Genomic DNA, 19460 nt, shown 5'->3' on the forward strand with positions numbered 1-19460 from the left:
AATCCTCCAGTTGTTTGAACCAGTTTTACAGTGTAGCAACAAAACCAGCTTGTGAGTGTCAGGGTCTTTGCTGATTGGTTAACTCTTTCTTGAACCATCAAAACCTTTTGTTTGACCATAACCAGACACAGGGCTGCTGGAACTGAAGAAGAAGGAGCCAATCAGAGACTAGACTTCCTGTGCCATCCTGTCAAAAGAACTCTCTTAGGTCTGTTTGTTTCAGCCGTTCAAACTGACAAACATGTTTTACAAGTTTCAGTTTTATTTTTGACACTCTCTGTCACTCCCCCTTCAGAGCACTAACACATTATGGTCGGCATGTGTTTCACGAATAAAACTCCTGCACATCACATGTGTGTTGTGTAATGTTATTTGTATGTATGTATGTATGTATGTGTATGTATGTATGTGTGTATGTATGTATGTATGTATGTATGTGTGTATGTATGTATGTATGTATGTATGTATGTATGTATGTATGTATGTGTGTCTGTATGTATGTATGTATGTATGTATGTATGTATGTATGTATGTGTGTATGTATGTCTGTCTGTATGTATGTATGTATGTATGTATGTATGTATGTATGTGTGTGTATGTATGTCTGTATGTATGTATGTATGTATGTATGTATGTATGTATGTGTGTATGTATGTATGTATGTATGTATGTATGTATGTATGTATGTATGTATGTATGTATGTATGTGTGTATGTGTATGTATGTATGTGTATGTATGTGTATGTATGTATGTATGTATGTATGTGTATGTATGTATGTATGTGTATGTATGTGTGTATGTATGTATGTATGTGTATGTATGTGTGTATGTATGTATGTATGTGTGTATGTGTGTATGTATGTATGTATGTATGTATGTATGTATGTGTATGTATGTATGTATGTATGTATGTATGTATGTATGTATGTATGTGTGTATGTGTGTATGTATGTATGTATGTGTGTATGTGTGTGTATGTATGTGTGTATGTGTGTATGTGTGTATGTATGTATGTATGTGTGTATGTATGTGTATGTATGTGTGTATGTATGTATGTATGTATGTATGTATGTATGTATGTATGTATGTATGTGTGTATGTATGTATGTATGTGTGTATGTGTGTCTGTATGTATGTATGTATGTATGTATGTATGTATATATGTGTGTATGTATGTGTCTGTATGTATGTATGTATGTATGTATGTATGTATGTATTGTATATTTTAATTGTCGTGTGGGGGTATGGGGGATGTAGGCTTGTGGGCGGAGCCTTGGACAGAATCTTATTGTAAGGACTGTTTGAATAGGGCCAAGGAGAGATCACTAGATTACTCAAACATGGATGGCTGACATCTAAAGCCTCTTCAGACATGTTTCTAATGAGGGAACAACGTTATTACATGGAAAGCTCCAAAAAGACAATTTTGCATAATACCCCCTCAACAGTAGTGTTGCAAGTTTATGCAAATATTAAATAAGATCTCTAACATCCTCTGGCTTTTTCCATGTTTCTAATTTGTCCTAAAATTGTCAATTTTGACCATTTTTACATTACATTTGTATATGAAAATATTACACAATGAAAAACAAACAACTCTTTTTTTTTTTTTTTTTTTTAACAAACAGCAAGTTATATTTCCAAATTTAAGTTAAGTTTTTTTTTTTTTTTTTTTTTTTTTTTTTTTTTTGTCTTATCCACCTGTGGTGTCTCACCTTAGAACTATGGAACTTTGTTAATTTGAGGGTCCGTCACCTGCTTCTTTCTATGAACATATAACTGCTCTGCCTGGAATGTTCCACAGTGTGACATTAAACAGCTCTACTTTATATTTATTCAATGACGGGTGGTTTTATAGTTCAAAAATACCTTTAAAAACAAGCATTCTGACTGTGATCAGAGTCGCCTCTCCACAGATCTGACCTGTAACTTGGTCTGATTTGGTCTGAAGATAGAAAGGTTTAATGCCATACTGTGAAACATTCCAAAGCAATAACATCTCCATGGAAAAAAGCATTTGACAAACCCTCCACCAGAAAAGTTACATAATGCACCTTCAATAAGTTTTCCTTTTATCCCCATGAGCTCTTGGTTGGTTCTTTAGTGTTTTCATTTGACCTTCATGTGACGGAGCTTTCTGCATCGTCGCCCGGGACAAACTCACATCACCCTCACTGCACTTAATATTTCATAGAACAGAAGAAGAGCATGTTCTCGTGCAGTCACACCACAACAGAGACCTCAGCTCCTGTCTGAACCATCACAGCTCCTGCATTATCTCAGCTCTTGTGCTGAAAAGTTCCCATATTCTTTTTTTTTTTTTTTTTTTTTAAATACAGACAGTCTCCAGACATGTCCAATAGAGAATTTGCTGTTAACAGTTGTAGTGTAAACTTATAGGGTCCATACTGCGCTATTTTCTAACCGATGTTCTAGTCTAGTTTCCTCATCACACACAGACCTGGAGTTGTGTTTTGTTTCATTCACACATCTGCATATTTGTGTTCTTCTCTGTAACGGCTTATTGATCAACCGCTCAGGAAGATCAGAATCCTGGGGTTGTAGTTTGTGACGCACATGAAGGATATTGTAAACTAACACGCTGGGATCCAGAATGCATTTTATATATTTATTGACAGACATACAGCTCTCCCAGCGCAGAGAAGAAGATGGATAGAACCAGTTGGAAAATAAAGGGTGAGTATAGAGAAAGGCTGCGTTCAGACTGCAGCCTGAAGTGACCCAAATCCGATTTTTTGGCCCCTATGTTCCTGTATCTGATCTTTTAATGATTTTTTTCAAATGTGACCCAGGACACTTGGATATGTGCTCCTGAAACTGATACATATCTGATCTTTTGACATGTGACTTCAGTTTGAACGGCCAAAGTGCATTCATCCACCTACACGTTATCAACAAGACACAAACGTCACTATTCTGTACTGAAGTAGGTGAAAATTGTTAATGAACTCTGTGTCACTGAAGTGAAGCACATCACCACTCACCACTCTTGGCTCCGTCTCCACATCCACACGTTCCTTTCAACGGACTGTCCCACAAAACACCACGACCAAAAACCTCGTCCTTCTCCTTCTCAATCTCCTCCTTAAAACAAGTAAGTTGTTCATGTTCTGGCTCCGGTACGAGAGGAACTTTAAAATCTGTAGGTGCTCAATGCTGCGTCCATGTTTGGACAACTTCCGTAAACACAGAGACGCTCGCTGTGGTTGACGTCGTCATGTCTCCAGTGTCACATGTGGGACACTTTTGGGCCGTTTAATGTTCACACTGGAGTCACATACAAGTCACATTTAATTGGAAATGTGAACGACCTCGCAAAAACATCGGATTTCACAAAAAAATCGGAATTGAGCGTTAAGCCCTGCAGTCTGAACGTAGCCAAAGAGTGGCGGTCAACAAAAATTATGACCCTCAGTCAAAAACTGGGTAACAGGAGAGTGCACACGTTTAAACTCTTCCACAGACACACATGCACACACACCTGCCCACGTGAGCCCCGCCCCCTCTGCACCAGAGCAACACACCCACACCCTCAACCACACCATGCACCAGTCCTGTCTCTTACATTCTCTCTTCCTGTACCTTCCCAGGAAGTGCTCCACTGTGTTTTTGAACTCCATACACCTTCACTAGAATCATTTGGATCATTTTAGCCCTTGCATTGCCAATCTCTACTGAACTAAAGGTAAAAGAAGCTGTTCACTTCACAAGGTGGAACAGAGCATTTGGAGCTTTGGAGATGTAGACAGACTAATAATAAAGTGTTACTCAAACATGTGAATGAAACAAAACACAACTGCAGGTGTGTTTTTAATGAGGGAACAACATTCTATCATGGCTTCATAAAAATGTTTTGCGTAATATAAGCCCTTGAACCTCAATGATGAAAACATTGTACATAATGGTCACACTGTTTCTGTTGTTCTTTCGGTTTTGGTTAAGTCAAAGGTCCAGTCCAAAAGCAGAATGAGCTAACCTTAACTTTTGATTGACAATCCCACAAGAAATCTCATTTGCAGAGAAGTTCTAGTTCCATGGATCTCATTACACATGTTCTTTTTCTTTTGTTTTGTTACGGCAAGGTCAGTGGGCTGTACAAAAACATAAAAGTTTGTAGTTCTGTTGTTCAGCTGGGAAAAAATGTTGCCGAAAAAACATTTGAGCGATATAGAGGAATTGACAAACATTATTAAAAGTATAAAATATTGGTTGGAGTTGCAAAGAAGGATATGTATTAGTGAATAGTGACCTCATGTTTTTTTCAGTTTGTTAAAAGGATGTGTCATTCTTCTTCATACTCCTCCTCATCCATGTGTTGACTCAACTGTATTTTTGTTCAAATGGCTGAAATGACATGACTGAATAAAACAAATGAAATCACATGTTTGGTTTTGGGGTGGACAGAGAATGACCTTGTTGTGTTTTGTTTCATTCACATGTTTAACACACAAACCCTGCATATTTAGGTCTAGTTCACTTCTCAAACAGAAAATGCTAATTTCCACCTTGTGATGTCATGTGGTAATACAGGAAGTGCTCCACTGTGTTTTTAAACTCCATATGCCTTCACTAAAATCATTTGGATCATTTCAGCCCTGAAATGACCAATCTCTACTGAACTAAAGGTGCTTTCACACTGACAGCAGTTAGTGCACACCAACCGATCCATTCAAACCAAAAGCTCTTAATTTGGTTCATTTTCATTGGTGTGAAAGCATCTATCGGACTCAGACCCGCACCAAATCAAGTGACCGAGACCACCTCTTGAGGTCTCGGTCTGCTTGAATCCGCACCAAATGCCAAACTCTGTTGCGGTTCCTCTGGAGTGAACGAAAACTTGGGTCCAAACTAACTATTCGAAATGCATCATGGGAGGAGATACACGTCTCCTCTGCCTGAAAAAAAGCCTTCGGCGACTCCAGAGCAATAAGAGATTATTGTCCAGACGCAGCCACGACTCATTGCTGAATTGCTAACAATGACCAATATAGAGAATATAATAAACAAAGATCAGAGCAAGAACCAATGTGTGAACGTGTGGCTTTATAGTGAGTCAAAATTGAGGGTGAGTACCTGTGTTCAAACACTGTGACCTGCACGCACAGAGAGGTCCCAGTGTTCCCTGTGTTCATGCAGCAAACCAAACCAAATCATTTTATGGCAATAGGCATTAGCCTATTCAATTGAAAATGTTCTGCTTTTAGCCCAGTGTGAGACTAGATCCAAACCAGAGTCCTGACCCAGCGGGAGCAGCTCTGGCTCAGGTCGGACTAAGATGAGCTGGGGCGGGGAGTGGAGTTAGGAGCCTCGGCCTGAGAAGAACTTTCCCCAGGAAGAACCAAGTGTACGGAGGACGGACGCTCAGAACAACATATGACGAACCAAATGGGAGTCGCGCTTCTGTCTGGATGTTTTGCACCACCTCAGTACCAGCCAAGTGCGGAGGACAGGAGCAACCTGCCCGGACCAAATAATCAAACTAGCGGTATGAAAACGTCCTAAATGTCAAATGTAGCTGTTAACTAGAACACTACCACATGGTAGAACACAACATTTGGAGATTTGCAGATGTAGACAGGGTCATAATGCAGAGTTACTCAAACATGTGTGAATGAAACAAAAGACAACTCCAGCTCTGTTTTTGAGCAGGTACCAACAATATAACATGGCTTAAAGCTCACACAAGTCCATTTAGAGTCATATATGAGCCATTTGAGGATGGTACTCGACACAATTAATTAGATTCAGTGCAAACTACTGAAACTCCTGGACTTGAATGGGATGAAATGTGTGAGTTCAGTAAAAATGTCTCTGTTGTTCTCTACAAAGATCCAACTACTGAACTTCTCAAAACAAAGAGTCTAATAATGAGGTTCTCGGAGACTACAAATCCATAGTCTTTAAAGACTACACTGCTGACCTCTGACCCCTCAGGTTTGCAATGAGACACTTTCTGTCTTTTAATAAGTCAGATTGAAGATAAATGTGGATTTTATAACTCTGTGGGTTGTGTTCTAATTGATTGTTTTCCCTGTGCTGGAGCTTTTCAGCTTGTTTCAAAACGATGGAACAATCTTTATTAATGACAAAACTTTTACTTCAACAACTTTTGTCAATGTAACACCAGAGGCAGCGCAGGAGCTTTGTTAAATGTGCTTCTGTGCTTTTGTGGGGTTTTCACTGTGAAGACATAAGACATTTAGAGCACCAGGTTTTATTCTTTAGAAAATGCTATATTCACTGAAAACAAGATACTAAGTCACTCCCCCTTCAGAGCACTATCACAACACAATCAGCGAGCATTCCACTAATGAAACTACTGCAAATAACATCAGTTTTGTGAGTCTTGTACAGACTTGTACTGCAAACCATAAGCTCAGGAGAGATCGCTAGATTACTCAAATATGCATGGATGACATTTAAACCTCTTCAGACATATTTTTATTTTTATTTTTTTTTTTTGAGGGAACAACATTAGAACATGGCAGAGAGCTTCAAGTCTAAAAGTCTATTTTGCATAATACTTCATTTTTACTGTAAATTATAAACTAAGTCTTGATTTGCAGTGTCCTGTTAAAGTGCCTCCTCTGCTCTGTTGGGGGAGCAGATAACTGTCGGGTTGAGAAATAATTCTCTCTGATGTTGACTTTAGGTGTTTTTCCACAGATGGAACTTTCTCAGAACATTTCAGTCTGCACTCTGTGTCCTGACTGATAACTCACACAACTTTATATACTCCCTGTACAGTAATACTTGTATCTTACTCCGGGTTACACTCAGGGTGAGTCAGGTTTGGCCTGTATTTAGAGCGAGTTACTTCAAACTGCCTGTCACACCAGCAGTGTAGTACTGCTGTACTGTGTGTGTTTGATCCGTGCAGGTCCATGGGTTCACACAATAACACACACGTGCAGTACACATCTGCACAGCCTCGGACCGCTGAGGTGTGACGGGGAAAGAGAAAATAGAACATTTGTGAATTCTTCCACAGAGCTGCATCTCCCCCAGACCTGTGCATTTGGAACAAAACCAACACTTCATAACCATCAAAGTTCAGACATTTTTATAGTCATGAAAGAGCAGACACACAGACGTACAACCTGAAGTTTGTCATTTACATCTCATTTATTCACACCTAAATATGAAGTCTTTGGAATGGTCAAAAGTAGTGAACATGTCAGACTGTTGTGTATTATTTCATGTTTTGTCCTTCACATTATAAATCAGACACACTTCAGATACATTTACTTGAGTAGTAGTTACCCAAATACTTTTTACTTGGGTAATTACCTGCCCCCCAAAGGGTTGACCAGGTTTTGTATTCACCCTGTGTGTGTGTGTGTGTGTGTGTGTGTGTGTGTGTGTGTGTGTGTGTGTGTGTGTGTGTGTGTGTGTGTGTCAGGGTGTGTCTGTGTGTGTATCTGTATATGTGTCTGTGTGTGTATCTGTATATGTGTGTGTGTGTGTGTGTGTGTGTATCTGTATATGTGTCTGTGTGTGTCTGTGTGTGTGTGTATCTGTATATGTGTGTGTGTGTGTGTGTGTCTGTGCGTGTATCTGTATATGTGTGTGTGTGTATCTGTATATGTGTCTGTGTGTGTATCTGTATATGTGTGTGTGTGTGTCTGTGTGTGTATCTGTATATGTGTGTATGTGTGTGTGTGTGTCTGTGTGTGTGTATCTGTATATGTGTGTGTGTGTGTGTCTGTGCGTGTATCTGTATATGTGTGTATCTGTTTAAGTGTCTGTGTGTGTATCTGTATATGTGTGTGTGTGTGTATCTGTATATGTGTGTATGTGTGTGTGTGTGTCTGTGTGTGTGTGTATCTGTATATGTGTGTGTGTGTGTGTGTGTGTGTGTGTATCTGGATATGTGTGTGTGTGTGTGTGTGTGTATCTGTATATGTGTCTGTGTGTGTATCTGTATATGTGTGTGTGTGTCTGTGTGTGTGTGTGTGTGTATCTGTATATGTGTGTGTGTGTCTGTGCGTGTATCTGTATATGTGTGTGTGTGTGTGTATCTGTATGTGTGTGTGTGTGTGTATCTGTATATGTGTGTGTGTGTGTGTGTGTGTATCTGTGTATATGTGTGTGTGTGTCTGTGTGTGTATCTGTATATGTGTGTGTGTGTGTGTATCTGTATATGTGTGTGTGTGTGTGTCTGTGTGTGTATCTTTATATGTGTGTATGTGTGTGTGTGTGTCTGTGTGTGTGTGTGTATCTGTATATGTGTGTGTGTGTGTGCGTGTCTGTGTGCATGCGTGTGTCTGTGTGTGTGTGTGTGTGTGTGGGAAGGGTGTAGGGGTGTGTGTGTATCTGTACATGTGTGTGTGTGTCTGTGTGTGTGGGGGTGTGTGTGTGTGTGTGTGTGTGTGTGTGCTGTGTGTGTGTGTGTGTGTCTGTGTGTGTGTGTGTGTGTGTGTGTGTGTGTGTGTGCGTGTGTGTGTGTGTGTGTGTGCGTGTGTCTGTGTGTGTATCTGTGTCTGTTTGTCTATTTGTGCGCGTGTGTCTGTGTGTGTGTCTGTGTGTGTGTCCGTGTGTCTGTGTGTGTCTGTGTGCGCGTGTGTCTGTGTGTGTATCTGTATGTGTATATGTGTCGGGGTGTGTGTGTCTGTGTGTGTGTGTATGTGTATGTGTGTGTCTGTCCACCTGCGATAATTCCACCATTTATGCACCTATTTTCACCAAATTTGGTACATAAGTCAACCCCCCGCGGCCGATGCTGCAAAAAAAAAATTGGTGATGATCCAAGGTCATTTGAGGTCACACGGGTCAATTTAAAGGTCATGCCATTATAATGGTCCAGCAATTTCTGAACCATCTACAGCCTAAAATATTCACCCAATCATCACACACGTTGGCACACACATCACCGGGGTCTGGACTGGTCTCCTCATGAGCTGCTGCTGTGGTGATGAACTGACCCCACAGATGCCTCACGGGGCACCAGGCTGATATCTCTGATTGCGCTTGTTTATTTGAAGTAACCTTTCTTTTTTTTTTTTTTTTTTTTTTTTGGCTACTCTACACACAAGCAAAGGCTGATGGGAAAAACACAGCGGCGGCCATCTGGCTTCTGCAAACTCACGTCTGTCTGTGCGCAGAGAGAGAGGACCTGTTCACAAGTGTCCACTCTGAACCAATCCTGCTCTCATTACTGGAGCCCTTTAGCGCCCACTGTGCTCGGAGAGTGTGGAGAGCGTCTGTGGAGGCGTTTGGGCTGGAGTGCGTTAAATGGCCAGTGAGGGAGCACAGAGGGACATTGTGATGCTAATGAAAAGCTACAGGAGCGAACAGGAGTGAACAGGAGCGAGTCGAATCCCGGCCACGGAGACAGACCGAGGCCGGGATTCTTCTGGGATTGGACCTCAGGAGGTTTAGACCGACTCCAGCATGTTCCCTTTTCAAACTAAAGAGGGAAATATCAAAAGTGACATTTACAAGAATCAAAAAATTCTAAACATTCTAAGCAATAAATAGAAGAAGAATAAATAAAGTGCAGGAGGTTTTGGAAACTTGGAACAAATCTGACAGATTCTTAAAATGAATAATCAGCTTCATATTTCCTCTTTCAGTCCGTCCATAACTCTCTTTGGTCTTTTTAGTGGCCAGTGAGTCACAAAAAGCTCTGAGAGATTTGAAACAGAACACAGTACGATCCAGTCCCTGTGTGTGTGTGTGTGTGTCCGTGCGTGTGTGTGTGTGTGTGTCCGGATCAGAGCGTCACATGTGTCAGTATTTGGATTCAGGTGATTACAGAGTCTGAACCCTGAACAAGAGAATGGCACCAGTGACATCACAGTGTGTTGGTGAGGACCATGTCACACTCACAGCTGCACAGCACAGACACGTGCGGACGCTCCTGCAGCCTGCGCTCCGAGCTGCGCGTGGACACTTATCTTCCGCTCCTGCTCTCTCTCTCTCTCTCTCTCTCTCTCTCTCTCTCTCTCTCTCTCTCTCTCTCTCTCTCTCTCTCTCCTCTCTGTCTCTTTTACACACTCGTGGTTGAGCACAGTCCCCGCACAGGCACGCGCCTCACGCGCGCCACTGTGCTACATAAGTGCTCTGCGCGCGCACGGAGCTCTGTTCCCGCTGAGCTGCGGACAGAGGCGCAGCTCGGAGAAAAGGCGCGCGCGCATGAACACTCCAAAGTTTCTTAGGACAGGCGCGAGGTGATGCGCGCGGACCCCAGAGGGTCGCAGAATGACGGAGTGGAATAACAGCTCGTGGAACCGCTCTACGGCGGGTCCGAAGCGCTTCAGCAGCCTGGAGGACATAGACATTCCCGCGGATGGATCTCCCGCGCTGCGAATCCTCATCTCTATCGTGTACAGCGTGGTGTGCGCCGCGGGGCTCGTGGGGAACCTCCTGGTGCTGTTCCTGATGAAAGCGCGGCGCGGGCGCAAGAAGCGCTCCAGTATCAACCTGTTCATCCTGAACCTGGCCGTCACGGACTTCCAGTTCGTGCTGACGCTGCCCTTCTGGGCCGTGGACACGGCTCTGGACTTCAGCTGGCCCTTTGGCGGCGCCATGTGTAAGATCATCCTGTCAGTGACCGTCATGAACATGTACGCGAGCGTCTTCTTCCTCACAGCCATGAGCGTCACGCGGTACTGGTCCGTGGCTTCTGCGCTCAAAGACCGCACGCGGCGGCGCGTGTGCCCGGTGCGGTGGGTGATCGTGGGGCTGTGGGTGTCCGCCACAGTGGCCTCGCTGCCCACGGCTGTGTTCTCCACAGTGCGTAACGTGGCGGGGGAGCGCCTGTGCCTGCTCGGGTTTCCTGATGGGCAGTCGTGGCTCGCGCTTTACCACCTGCAGAAGATCCTCGTGGCGTTTGTGTTCCCCATGCTCATCGTCACGGTGTGCTACCTGATGCTCCTGCGCTTCGTGCGCACGCGGAGCATGAACAACAACCAGGTGAAGCGGCGCTCGCGCGTAACGCGCTCGGTCACTATCGTGGTGCTGTCCTTCTTTATCTGTTGGATGCCAAATCACGCCATCACTCTCTGGGGGGTCCTGGTGAAGTTTAACGTGGCGAACTGGGACCGAACCTACTACATGGTGCACACGTACGTGCACCCGCTCACCGTGTGCCTCGCGCACACCAACAGCTGCCTGAACCCGGTGCTGTACTGCCTCATGCGCCGCGAGTTCCGAAAGAAGCTAAAGGATCTGTTCTGGAGGATGTCGTCACCCCCAGGCACAGGCGCGTGCCCCCTGCGGCCGTTCTCGGGCACAGTGCGCGCGGAGCCAGAGGACACGCAGGTCGTGATCCCCCTGCATCACGTGGACACGGAGAACTGCCGTCTGTCTGTGCTCACGTGCGACACCGAGACGCTCCCAAAGTGACTCTGAAGGACCCGGAGAAAGTGCCGCCTCATGCGCGTGCCACAGGCTGACGCGCCGCGAAGCCTCAAATACTCATCTCTGCCTCAAACGGATTTAACTGGGATCAGGTGTTTGCGTGGCACACTCCGTGCGTAAAAGCGCGTGTATGGACCGTGCGTCCTCGGACTGCACATGGCACAGCGCACGGTGTTTTGTGTTGGGAATGTTTCTTTGGTTTTATACTTTAAAGGTTAAAAAAAGAAGCAGGAGCCGGTTCGGTTCGCGCGGAGCCTTTATTCTCGCGCTGCTGTGACGTCGTCTCGTGGATTGTTCGGTGTTTGTTGTGGCTGGTGTTTCTAATGTAAAGCTTGAGTCGTGAATGTAAAAATACCATGAAAACCTTAAAAGGAAAAATGTGTCAGCGCTGTCCCTCATCTCAGCACCTCTCACCTCCTCTGTCCGCACAGAGACGCGCTGCTTAAGCCACACGCGCTGCTCACTGGTTTATTCCAAACGTTTACATCGATGTGTCCGGGCTCAAACACACACACCGTTTTCTGCAAAGGTAGACAAGGTTTCAGAGCTGCTCATCTGGACAGTGTTTTAGAAATGACTATGACTGTCATCCAGAAGTCTGACCTGTCTTCTGTGTGGACTGATCAGACCAGATGACCACTTTTACCTTTGCAAACCTTTTCTACCTTGGACCAATGAGCGATTATGTCTCATTTTCTGCTAACTAAAAGTTCAATTTTTGCCACCTTCAGTTACGGCTGTACAGCTCACTCAAGCAATCACAGAAAGAGTATTCACTGGCTATAAAAGAAATCTATTTTTCACTTAAGCTAAAGACCAGTTTCATTTCAGAGTGTATTTTGCTATCAACAATGTATTTTGAACTAGGGGCCTTTTTCACATGATTATTTTCAGTCTTGTAATGCACAATTGAAAGACGTCTGTGTTCGTGCTCGTCTTTGAGATGTGACTTCATGAACAGAGGTGGGTCACTGTGGATCACTGTGGTCGTCACAGGGGCCAGTTAAAGCACACTGCAATAACTACACTACAAAAAACAACAGATGGGTAAGTTAAAACCGCTTAAATTAAGAACAACTCGACAAGTAAAATGATCTGAATAAGATTTTGTTTCTTAGTTTCAGTGCAAAGAGTTGTCGTTTCTTTTCTCTTAAGTGTACGAAGATGGAGTTTCATATTTTAAGTACCAAAAGTCTTGTTCCAAATTTACTCAACTCATGATTAAACTTTCTTAATTCAAGCCCAAATGTAAAATGTAAAGAGAATATTACTGTAAAACAATATTAAAAGTAGTGACCATGATTACTCAAGAGTGAAATCTGCTTCAAAAAACTGCAACTTTTTGAAAATTTGAACGTAAAATGAAGGCTGTTTAAATCCGGATCTGTGAGTTCATGTAATTGGAAAGACCAAATGTTAATACTTTTCAAAAAGGAGACACACACACACACACACACACACACACACACACACACACACAGTGGTCAAGTATGATCCCAGTACTTCAAACCTAATATTCCTCAGGCAATCTTCAAAAAGTCAAAGTATCTGAGTATGACCCACCTCTGTTCATACATGACACTCGCACTAATGTTCACTACTGTCCTGAAATGTGATTGACACGACATGTTTGTGATGTTTGGGTTAAAGGGATTGTTCAGTATTTTTGCACACGCAGTAGGAGGATACTGTAGTCTTGGAAGGGCATCTGGCGTAACACACGACATGTCTGTGTAATCCCTCAGTCGTCTGGGTGAAATTCATATCAAAAGACGTTTAATTCTTTCAACTGGACAAAGGTTTTGTGCCCCTAAAAACAACTGATTTTTTTACATTTGGTGTCCCTGTTCACTCTGACTTTTGGGTTTACTATAGTTTAAATACTGCACCCTCCCATTTTCTTTACTTTTACTTTTTTTCGCCTCTACTAAATATAACGTGTGCATTTGAATGTGATGCCATATATAGCTCCTTTTCACACCTGAAAGTAGGAGTGCCCAGAATGTGCGGCTGCTCCTTTATTCGTTTCTTTGTGGTACGGTAAGAAACTACTTACACTAAAAACATTTTGAACAGACGTTTTTCACACCATATTTTAAACAATGAGAATATTTTGGCATTATCCAGTATATAAAATGTATTTGTAACGGGTTTAACTGACGGTACAAACAATCAAATCTGAATTAAAGGGCCAATATGACACTGTTTTCTGATCTGTGTTATAATGCAGTTTTCCCGTCACAATCCGACCTGAGCTGTGTTTTTTTTTGTTTCGTTCACACGTTTAACGCACAAACCCTGCACATTTACTTCTTCTTTCAAACAGAAAACACTCTGTTCCACCTTGTGATGTCATGTGGTGATACAGGAAGTGCTCTACTGTGTTTTCACTCGAATCATTTGGATAATTTCAACTCTGATATCGCCGATCTCCACTGAACTAAACCTCAGCTTCATGACATCACAAGGTGGAACGAAGTGTTTAAAGCGTTGGAGATCTACATACACTAGTAATGCATGAAATAAAACACAACTTTGGTCATGTTTTTGATGATTTAACGACATTATAACATCACTTAAAGTTCACAAGAGTCAATTTTTGTGTAATATTAGACCTTTAATGTTCACTTCTTCAAATTTTGTTGTCGAACCAAATGGTTTCACGTTACAACATGATGGATACGCCTGTTATTAATGCTGCAATATGTCACTTGTCTGGTGAGGGTCCACTGCCTCGTCGCCATGGAGATGTCTTTACTGTGCTTTTACAGCATTAAACATATCGTTTAAGTTTATATTGCTAAAATACTTTGAAAAACATGCATTCTTAGTGTGAGCAGGGTCACCTCTTCACACCTCTTCACAGATCTGACCCGTAACTTGGCCTCACGGCGTCACCCGCTTGTCTCCGTGGAAACAGACAAGTGTAATGACATAATGCGGCTTTTGTCAAATAAAAAAATGGACACCTACATCTCTATGAAAACAAGCAGATACAGTGGATCCTCTTGCAGAAAAGTTACATAGTGTGCCTTTAAGATGATTTCAGGCAAATTACCAAGGTTCAGAACTGTTGTTGTATTGATTTGACATTAGTGAGATCATGACATGTGTGATTATCAAAGTGATATGGTTCAGTATTTTGGGGTTTGCCTTTTTCAGACCCGTGACTCTCAGAGCTTTAAATTAGCCACAAAAATGCAGAAGGTGAAGGAATTACAGAGACACAGCACAATTTCACAACTTTTTCTTCTTCTTTTTTAATATATGTATGTATTTATTTATTTAACTGGTGCCAAAAAGTATATAGTGTGAGTTATGTAAATGAAGGGTCAGTGTTTTTGTCTCTCGTGCGTGTGCAGGACTGTGCAAAAGACTGAAGGGTGAATCTGACGCACGTTTGAAGAGTTTTAAGTTGTTTATGATTTCAATTCAAACAAATTTTTATTAATATAAGATTTTGCAATGTAGACCATATAGGGAAAAAAAGCTTTTAAAGGTGAGACAAAGATTTAGCACTTTTTATCATTGTGAAAAAAACAAAAAACACAAAAACAAAAAAAAGAAAAGAAAAAAAAAAAAGATGCAAGTCTCTTAATTAGGTTTTTGTTTTTTTGTTGTTGTTTTTTTAATTAAAAATTCAACCTTGACACAACAAAGTGTCCATTTTACAACTATCCATGAAGTATCTCATGTAATTCAGAACATGTTTGCATTTGGGTTGCGTTCACACTTCCTTAAACCTGGAACTAAACCTGGGCTGAAATAAAATTAAACCTGGACTAGAACAGGACTAAACCTGGACTAAACCAGAACTGAACCTGGACTAGAACAGAACTAAACCTGGACCAAACCAGAACTAAACCTGGACTAGAACAGAACTAAACCTGGACTAGAACAGAACTAAACCTGGACTAAACCAGAACTAAACCTGGACTAGAACAGAACTAAACCTGGACTAGAACAGAACTAAACCTGGACTAAACCAGAACTAAACCTGGACTAGAACAGAACTAAACCTGGACTAGAACATAACTAAACCTGGACTAAACCAGAACTAAACCTGGACTAGAACAGAACTAAACCTGGACTAGAACAGAACTAAACCTGGACTAAACCAGAAGTAAACCTGGACTAAAATAAAACTAAAGCTGGACTAAACTAGAACTAAACCTGGACTAAAATAAAACTAAAGCTGGACTAAAGCAAAACTAAAGATGGACTAAACTAGAACTAAACCTGGACTAAACCAGAACTAAACCTGGACTAGAACAGAACTAAACCTGGACTAGAACAGAACTAAACCTGGACTAAAGTAGAACTAAACCTGGACTAAATCAGAACTAAACCTGGACTAGTACAAAACCAAACCAAATCTACAAGGAAGGAAGAAGTAGTGTGAACGCAGCCTTAGTCATGTACAGAAGATGTTCTAGAATTTTCAGATTGGATCATTTGTTTCAGATTTGATCGTTTGTTTCAGATTTGATCGTTTGTTTCAGATTTGATCGTTTGTTTCAGATTTGATCGTTCGTTTCAGATTTGATCGTTCGTTTCAGATTTGATCGTTTGTTTCACATTTTGATCGTTCCTTTCAGTCTCGGTGAGTGCTTGAGCTCCCCTGGACACCGCGGTCCTTCTCCCCGCCGTCTTTTGCACACCGCTGCACCTCTCACTGTCCCATGATGCTCTGCGGCTCATGTGACTGGTTACATTGTTTTTACAGGTGTGTTTTTCTTCTGTTCTTTCTTATGGTTTGCTCCTGACTGACTATCAGCTGCACAGACTCTTGTTCTGAACCAAATGTCTGTGTGGACAAATAAAGATTTACAAAGGGCTGGATCTGGCCACGGCCTCCGCTTTCCATGTGTCATCTATAGATCTAACAGGCTTTAATAAGAGCAGCTGGTTAGACGTGTGAACAAACACTTCATTCATTATGTCCAAATGGTTTAGGAAGAATAATTCAGCATTAGGAATGACTTCAAGGTGCACTATATCATTTTATGGTGGAAGGTCTGTGGAAGGTGTTGTCTCCATGGAGATGTTAATGTTCCACAGCCTGTCCTCAGAGAACAGCAAGTGACCCCAGCAGACCTGTGGGATCTGTGGAAAGGCGAGCCCACATTATTTTGCTTTAAACATCTGTAGATAGATGAGTTTAATACTATACTGTGGAACATACCAAGATATAAGACCTTCAGAAGAGATGGGCAGCCAGGTGGCAGAACACGAATAAAAAAGTTAAATAAATCTAATCCTGACTCCTAACCCGAACCGTGACTCTTAACCCTAACTAATAATTAATTCTTGAAAAGTGTGAATATAAACTAAGCCAGGTCTAAACCAGGTCTAAACTAGTAAAAAATCAGGTCTAAACCTAGTTTAAACTAGGTCTAAACCAGGTCTAAACTACTCTTAAAACAGGTCTAAACCAGGTCTGAATCAAGTCTAAACCAGGTCTAAACCAGAACTAAAACAGGACTAAATCAGGTCTAAACCAGGACTAAATCAGGTCTAAACCAGGTCTAAACCAGGACTAATACAGGACTAAATCAGGTCTAAACCAGGTCTAAACCAGGACTAAATCAGGTGTAAACCAGGTCGAAACCAGGTCTAATACAGGACTAAATCAGGTTGAAACCAGGTCAAAACCAGGTCTAAACCAGGACTAAACTAGATCTAAACCTGTTCCAAACCAGGTCTAAACTACTCTTAAATCAGGTCTAAACCAGGTCTAAACCAGGTCTTAACCAGGACTAAATCAGGTGTAAACCAGGTCGAAACCAGGTCTAATACAGGACTAAATCAGGTCGAAACCAGGTCAAAACCAGGTCTAAACCAGGACTAAACTAGATCTAAACCTGTTCCAAACCAGGTCTAAACTAGTGAAAAATCAGGTGTAAACCTAGTATAAACTAGGTCTAAACCAGGTCTAAACTACTCTTAAATCAGGTCTAAACCAGAACTAAAACAGGTCTAAACCAGGACTAAATCAGGTCTAAACCAGGACTAAATCAGGTGTAAACCAGGTCGAAACCAGGTCTAATACAGGACTAAATCAGGTCGAAACCAGGTCAAAACCAGGTCTAAACCAGGACTAAACTAGATCTAAACCTGTTCCAAACCAGGTCTAAACTAGTGAAAAATCAGGTGTAAACCTAGTATAAACTAGGTCTAAACCAGGTCTAAACTACTCTTAAATCAGGTCTAAACCAGAACTAAAACAGGTCTAAACCAGGATTAAATCAGGTCTAAACCAGGACTAAATCAGGTCTAAACCAGAACTAAAACAGGTCTAAACCAGGACTAAATCAGGTATAAACAAGAACCGGCAAGACGACCTTATAAACAGAATGAAAGAAGCAAATACAACTCTGGTTTTGTTTTTGATGAAGGTTGGTAAAAGTCAAAGTTTGGCCTAACATCAGTCCTTTAGGGAAAAGGTAAGAGTGAGTTTATTTGCACGAACAAACTAGTGTGTAATTTTTCGAAGGTCAAATATGTTTTAGTTTACAGAAAATATGAAAGCATTTCTTCTGATAAACTGTGTTCTCTCAACTGTGTCCTTGAACCTGGCATTATTCAAATCCGATGTTTTTACGCATGAACCTGTCAAACCTTCTCCATATGAAGTGTGAAACATGAACTCTTCTGACTTCAAATGAGATTCTGAGTTGTGACAGGCTGCCATGATCAGAATATATACATTTATTACCACCTGAATGTCTGCAGAAAATGTCTTATATACCCTGAAGCTTCACAAACTTAGAAAACAAACTTAGAGGGTGGAGGTGTGTTGACCTGCTTTATGGTTAATACCTCTGTAAATACTGGGCCTATCTGGTACAAACTTCAATATCGTCTCTGTCTCTTTAAAGGGCCATTTTACACTATTTTCTGATCCATGTTATAATGCTGTAGCCTGACTCATCAGATGGTTTCAACTGTCTGACCTCGCAGTGTTACAATTTGTTTGTTTGACAATAGGCGGGTACTTTTTATCATTCAACAAATCACTGCTATTTGGTCACGTACTGTATTTTCCGGGCTATTAGGCGCGCTCTTAAAGGGATAGTTCGGGATTTTTTACATAAATCTGTATGTCATCACTGTCGTGCATCAACACTGACTTACCCCCGACAGCGTCCGATGAGTCGAGATACTGACCGTTTTCGGTGCTGAAGAAAGTAGTCCAGCAAGTGATAATGATGTCTGACTTTTTTGAGGTTGATGGTTTTGTGATGCAAATATATCACTCTTTTGAACACAGATTGTTTTGAGAAGAAAAACGCTTTATTATACAGTCCCCAGCCAACTTGCTGGACTACTTTCTTCAGCACCGAAAACAGTCAGTATCTCGGCTCACTGGACGCTGTCAGGGGTAAATCAGTGTGGATGCACGACATTGCTCACGGGGGGATTGACACACAGATTTGGGATTTGTACAAAAAATTCCCGTGAGCAACTATCGCTTTAAGAGCGCGCCTAATAGCGTCCGAAAAATACTGACCGTTTTTGGTGCTGAGGAAAGTAGTCCAGCAAGTTGGCCGGGGACAGTAAAATAAAGCGTTTTTCTTCTCAAAACAATATGTGTTCAAAAGAGTGATACATTTGCATCACAAAACCATTGTCGAATAAAAAGTCAGACCTCATTATCAAATGGCACTATTTTCTCTCCGTTCATATCACTGCGCGCTGCCGCCAGGTGACAGCTGCGCCTGGTTCACTTTGTTTACTGCTCAGAATGTTAGTCACAACATGTCTGATTATGACACAACAGTAAAGACATCACCTTTAGCACAAAGCCAAGGGAGATCTTTATGAACCCGAATATACTGATGCTGAAATTCACCAGATGGAGTTAGAACGAGCAGAGAGAGAAGAGAGACAGAGAAGTGGTACAAGTTGAAGCTGGAGCCACACGTGAGAGACCGAGTGAGCGACAATCACCATCACGTCATTTATAAACTCATATACAGTGAACATAGAGCCGACACTGTGACTGAAGCATGAACGACTAATAGAAACATGAATCATCCACACGTCCACGTAGCTGCTGCCAACAGTGTAT

At 41.9% G+C, this 19460-nt stretch overlaps 1 protein-coding gene across 1 annotated transcript; it reads left to right on the forward strand.

The window, feature by feature from the left end:
- The first annotated feature begins 10225 nt into the window (after positions 1–10225).
- Positions 10226–11371, forward strand: rxfp3.3b (relaxin family peptide receptor 3.3b). The gene has a single exon (XM_055155350.1). It carries the CDS (start codon positions 10226–10228, stop codon positions 11369–11371), a length of 1146 nt encoding a protein of 381 aa, XP_055011325.1.
- The last annotated feature ends 8089 nt before the right edge of the window (positions 11372–19460 follow it).

Source organism: Boleophthalmus pectinirostris, unplaced genomic scaffold (genome assembly GCF_026225935.1).
Source record: "Boleophthalmus pectinirostris isolate CB_2022bp ecotype Guang Dong unplaced genomic scaffold, ASM2622593v1 HiC_scaffold_2, whole genome shotgun sequence".
Taxonomy (NCBI): Eukaryota; Metazoa; Chordata; class Actinopteri; order Gobiiformes; family Gobiidae; genus Boleophthalmus; species Boleophthalmus pectinirostris.

What these genes read in the sequence shown, in the direction of transcription:
- rxfp3.3b (XM_055155350.1), top strand. Translation starts at nt 10,226, where the DNA reads ATGACGGAGTGGAATAACAGCTCGTGGAACCGCTCTACGGCGGGTCCG.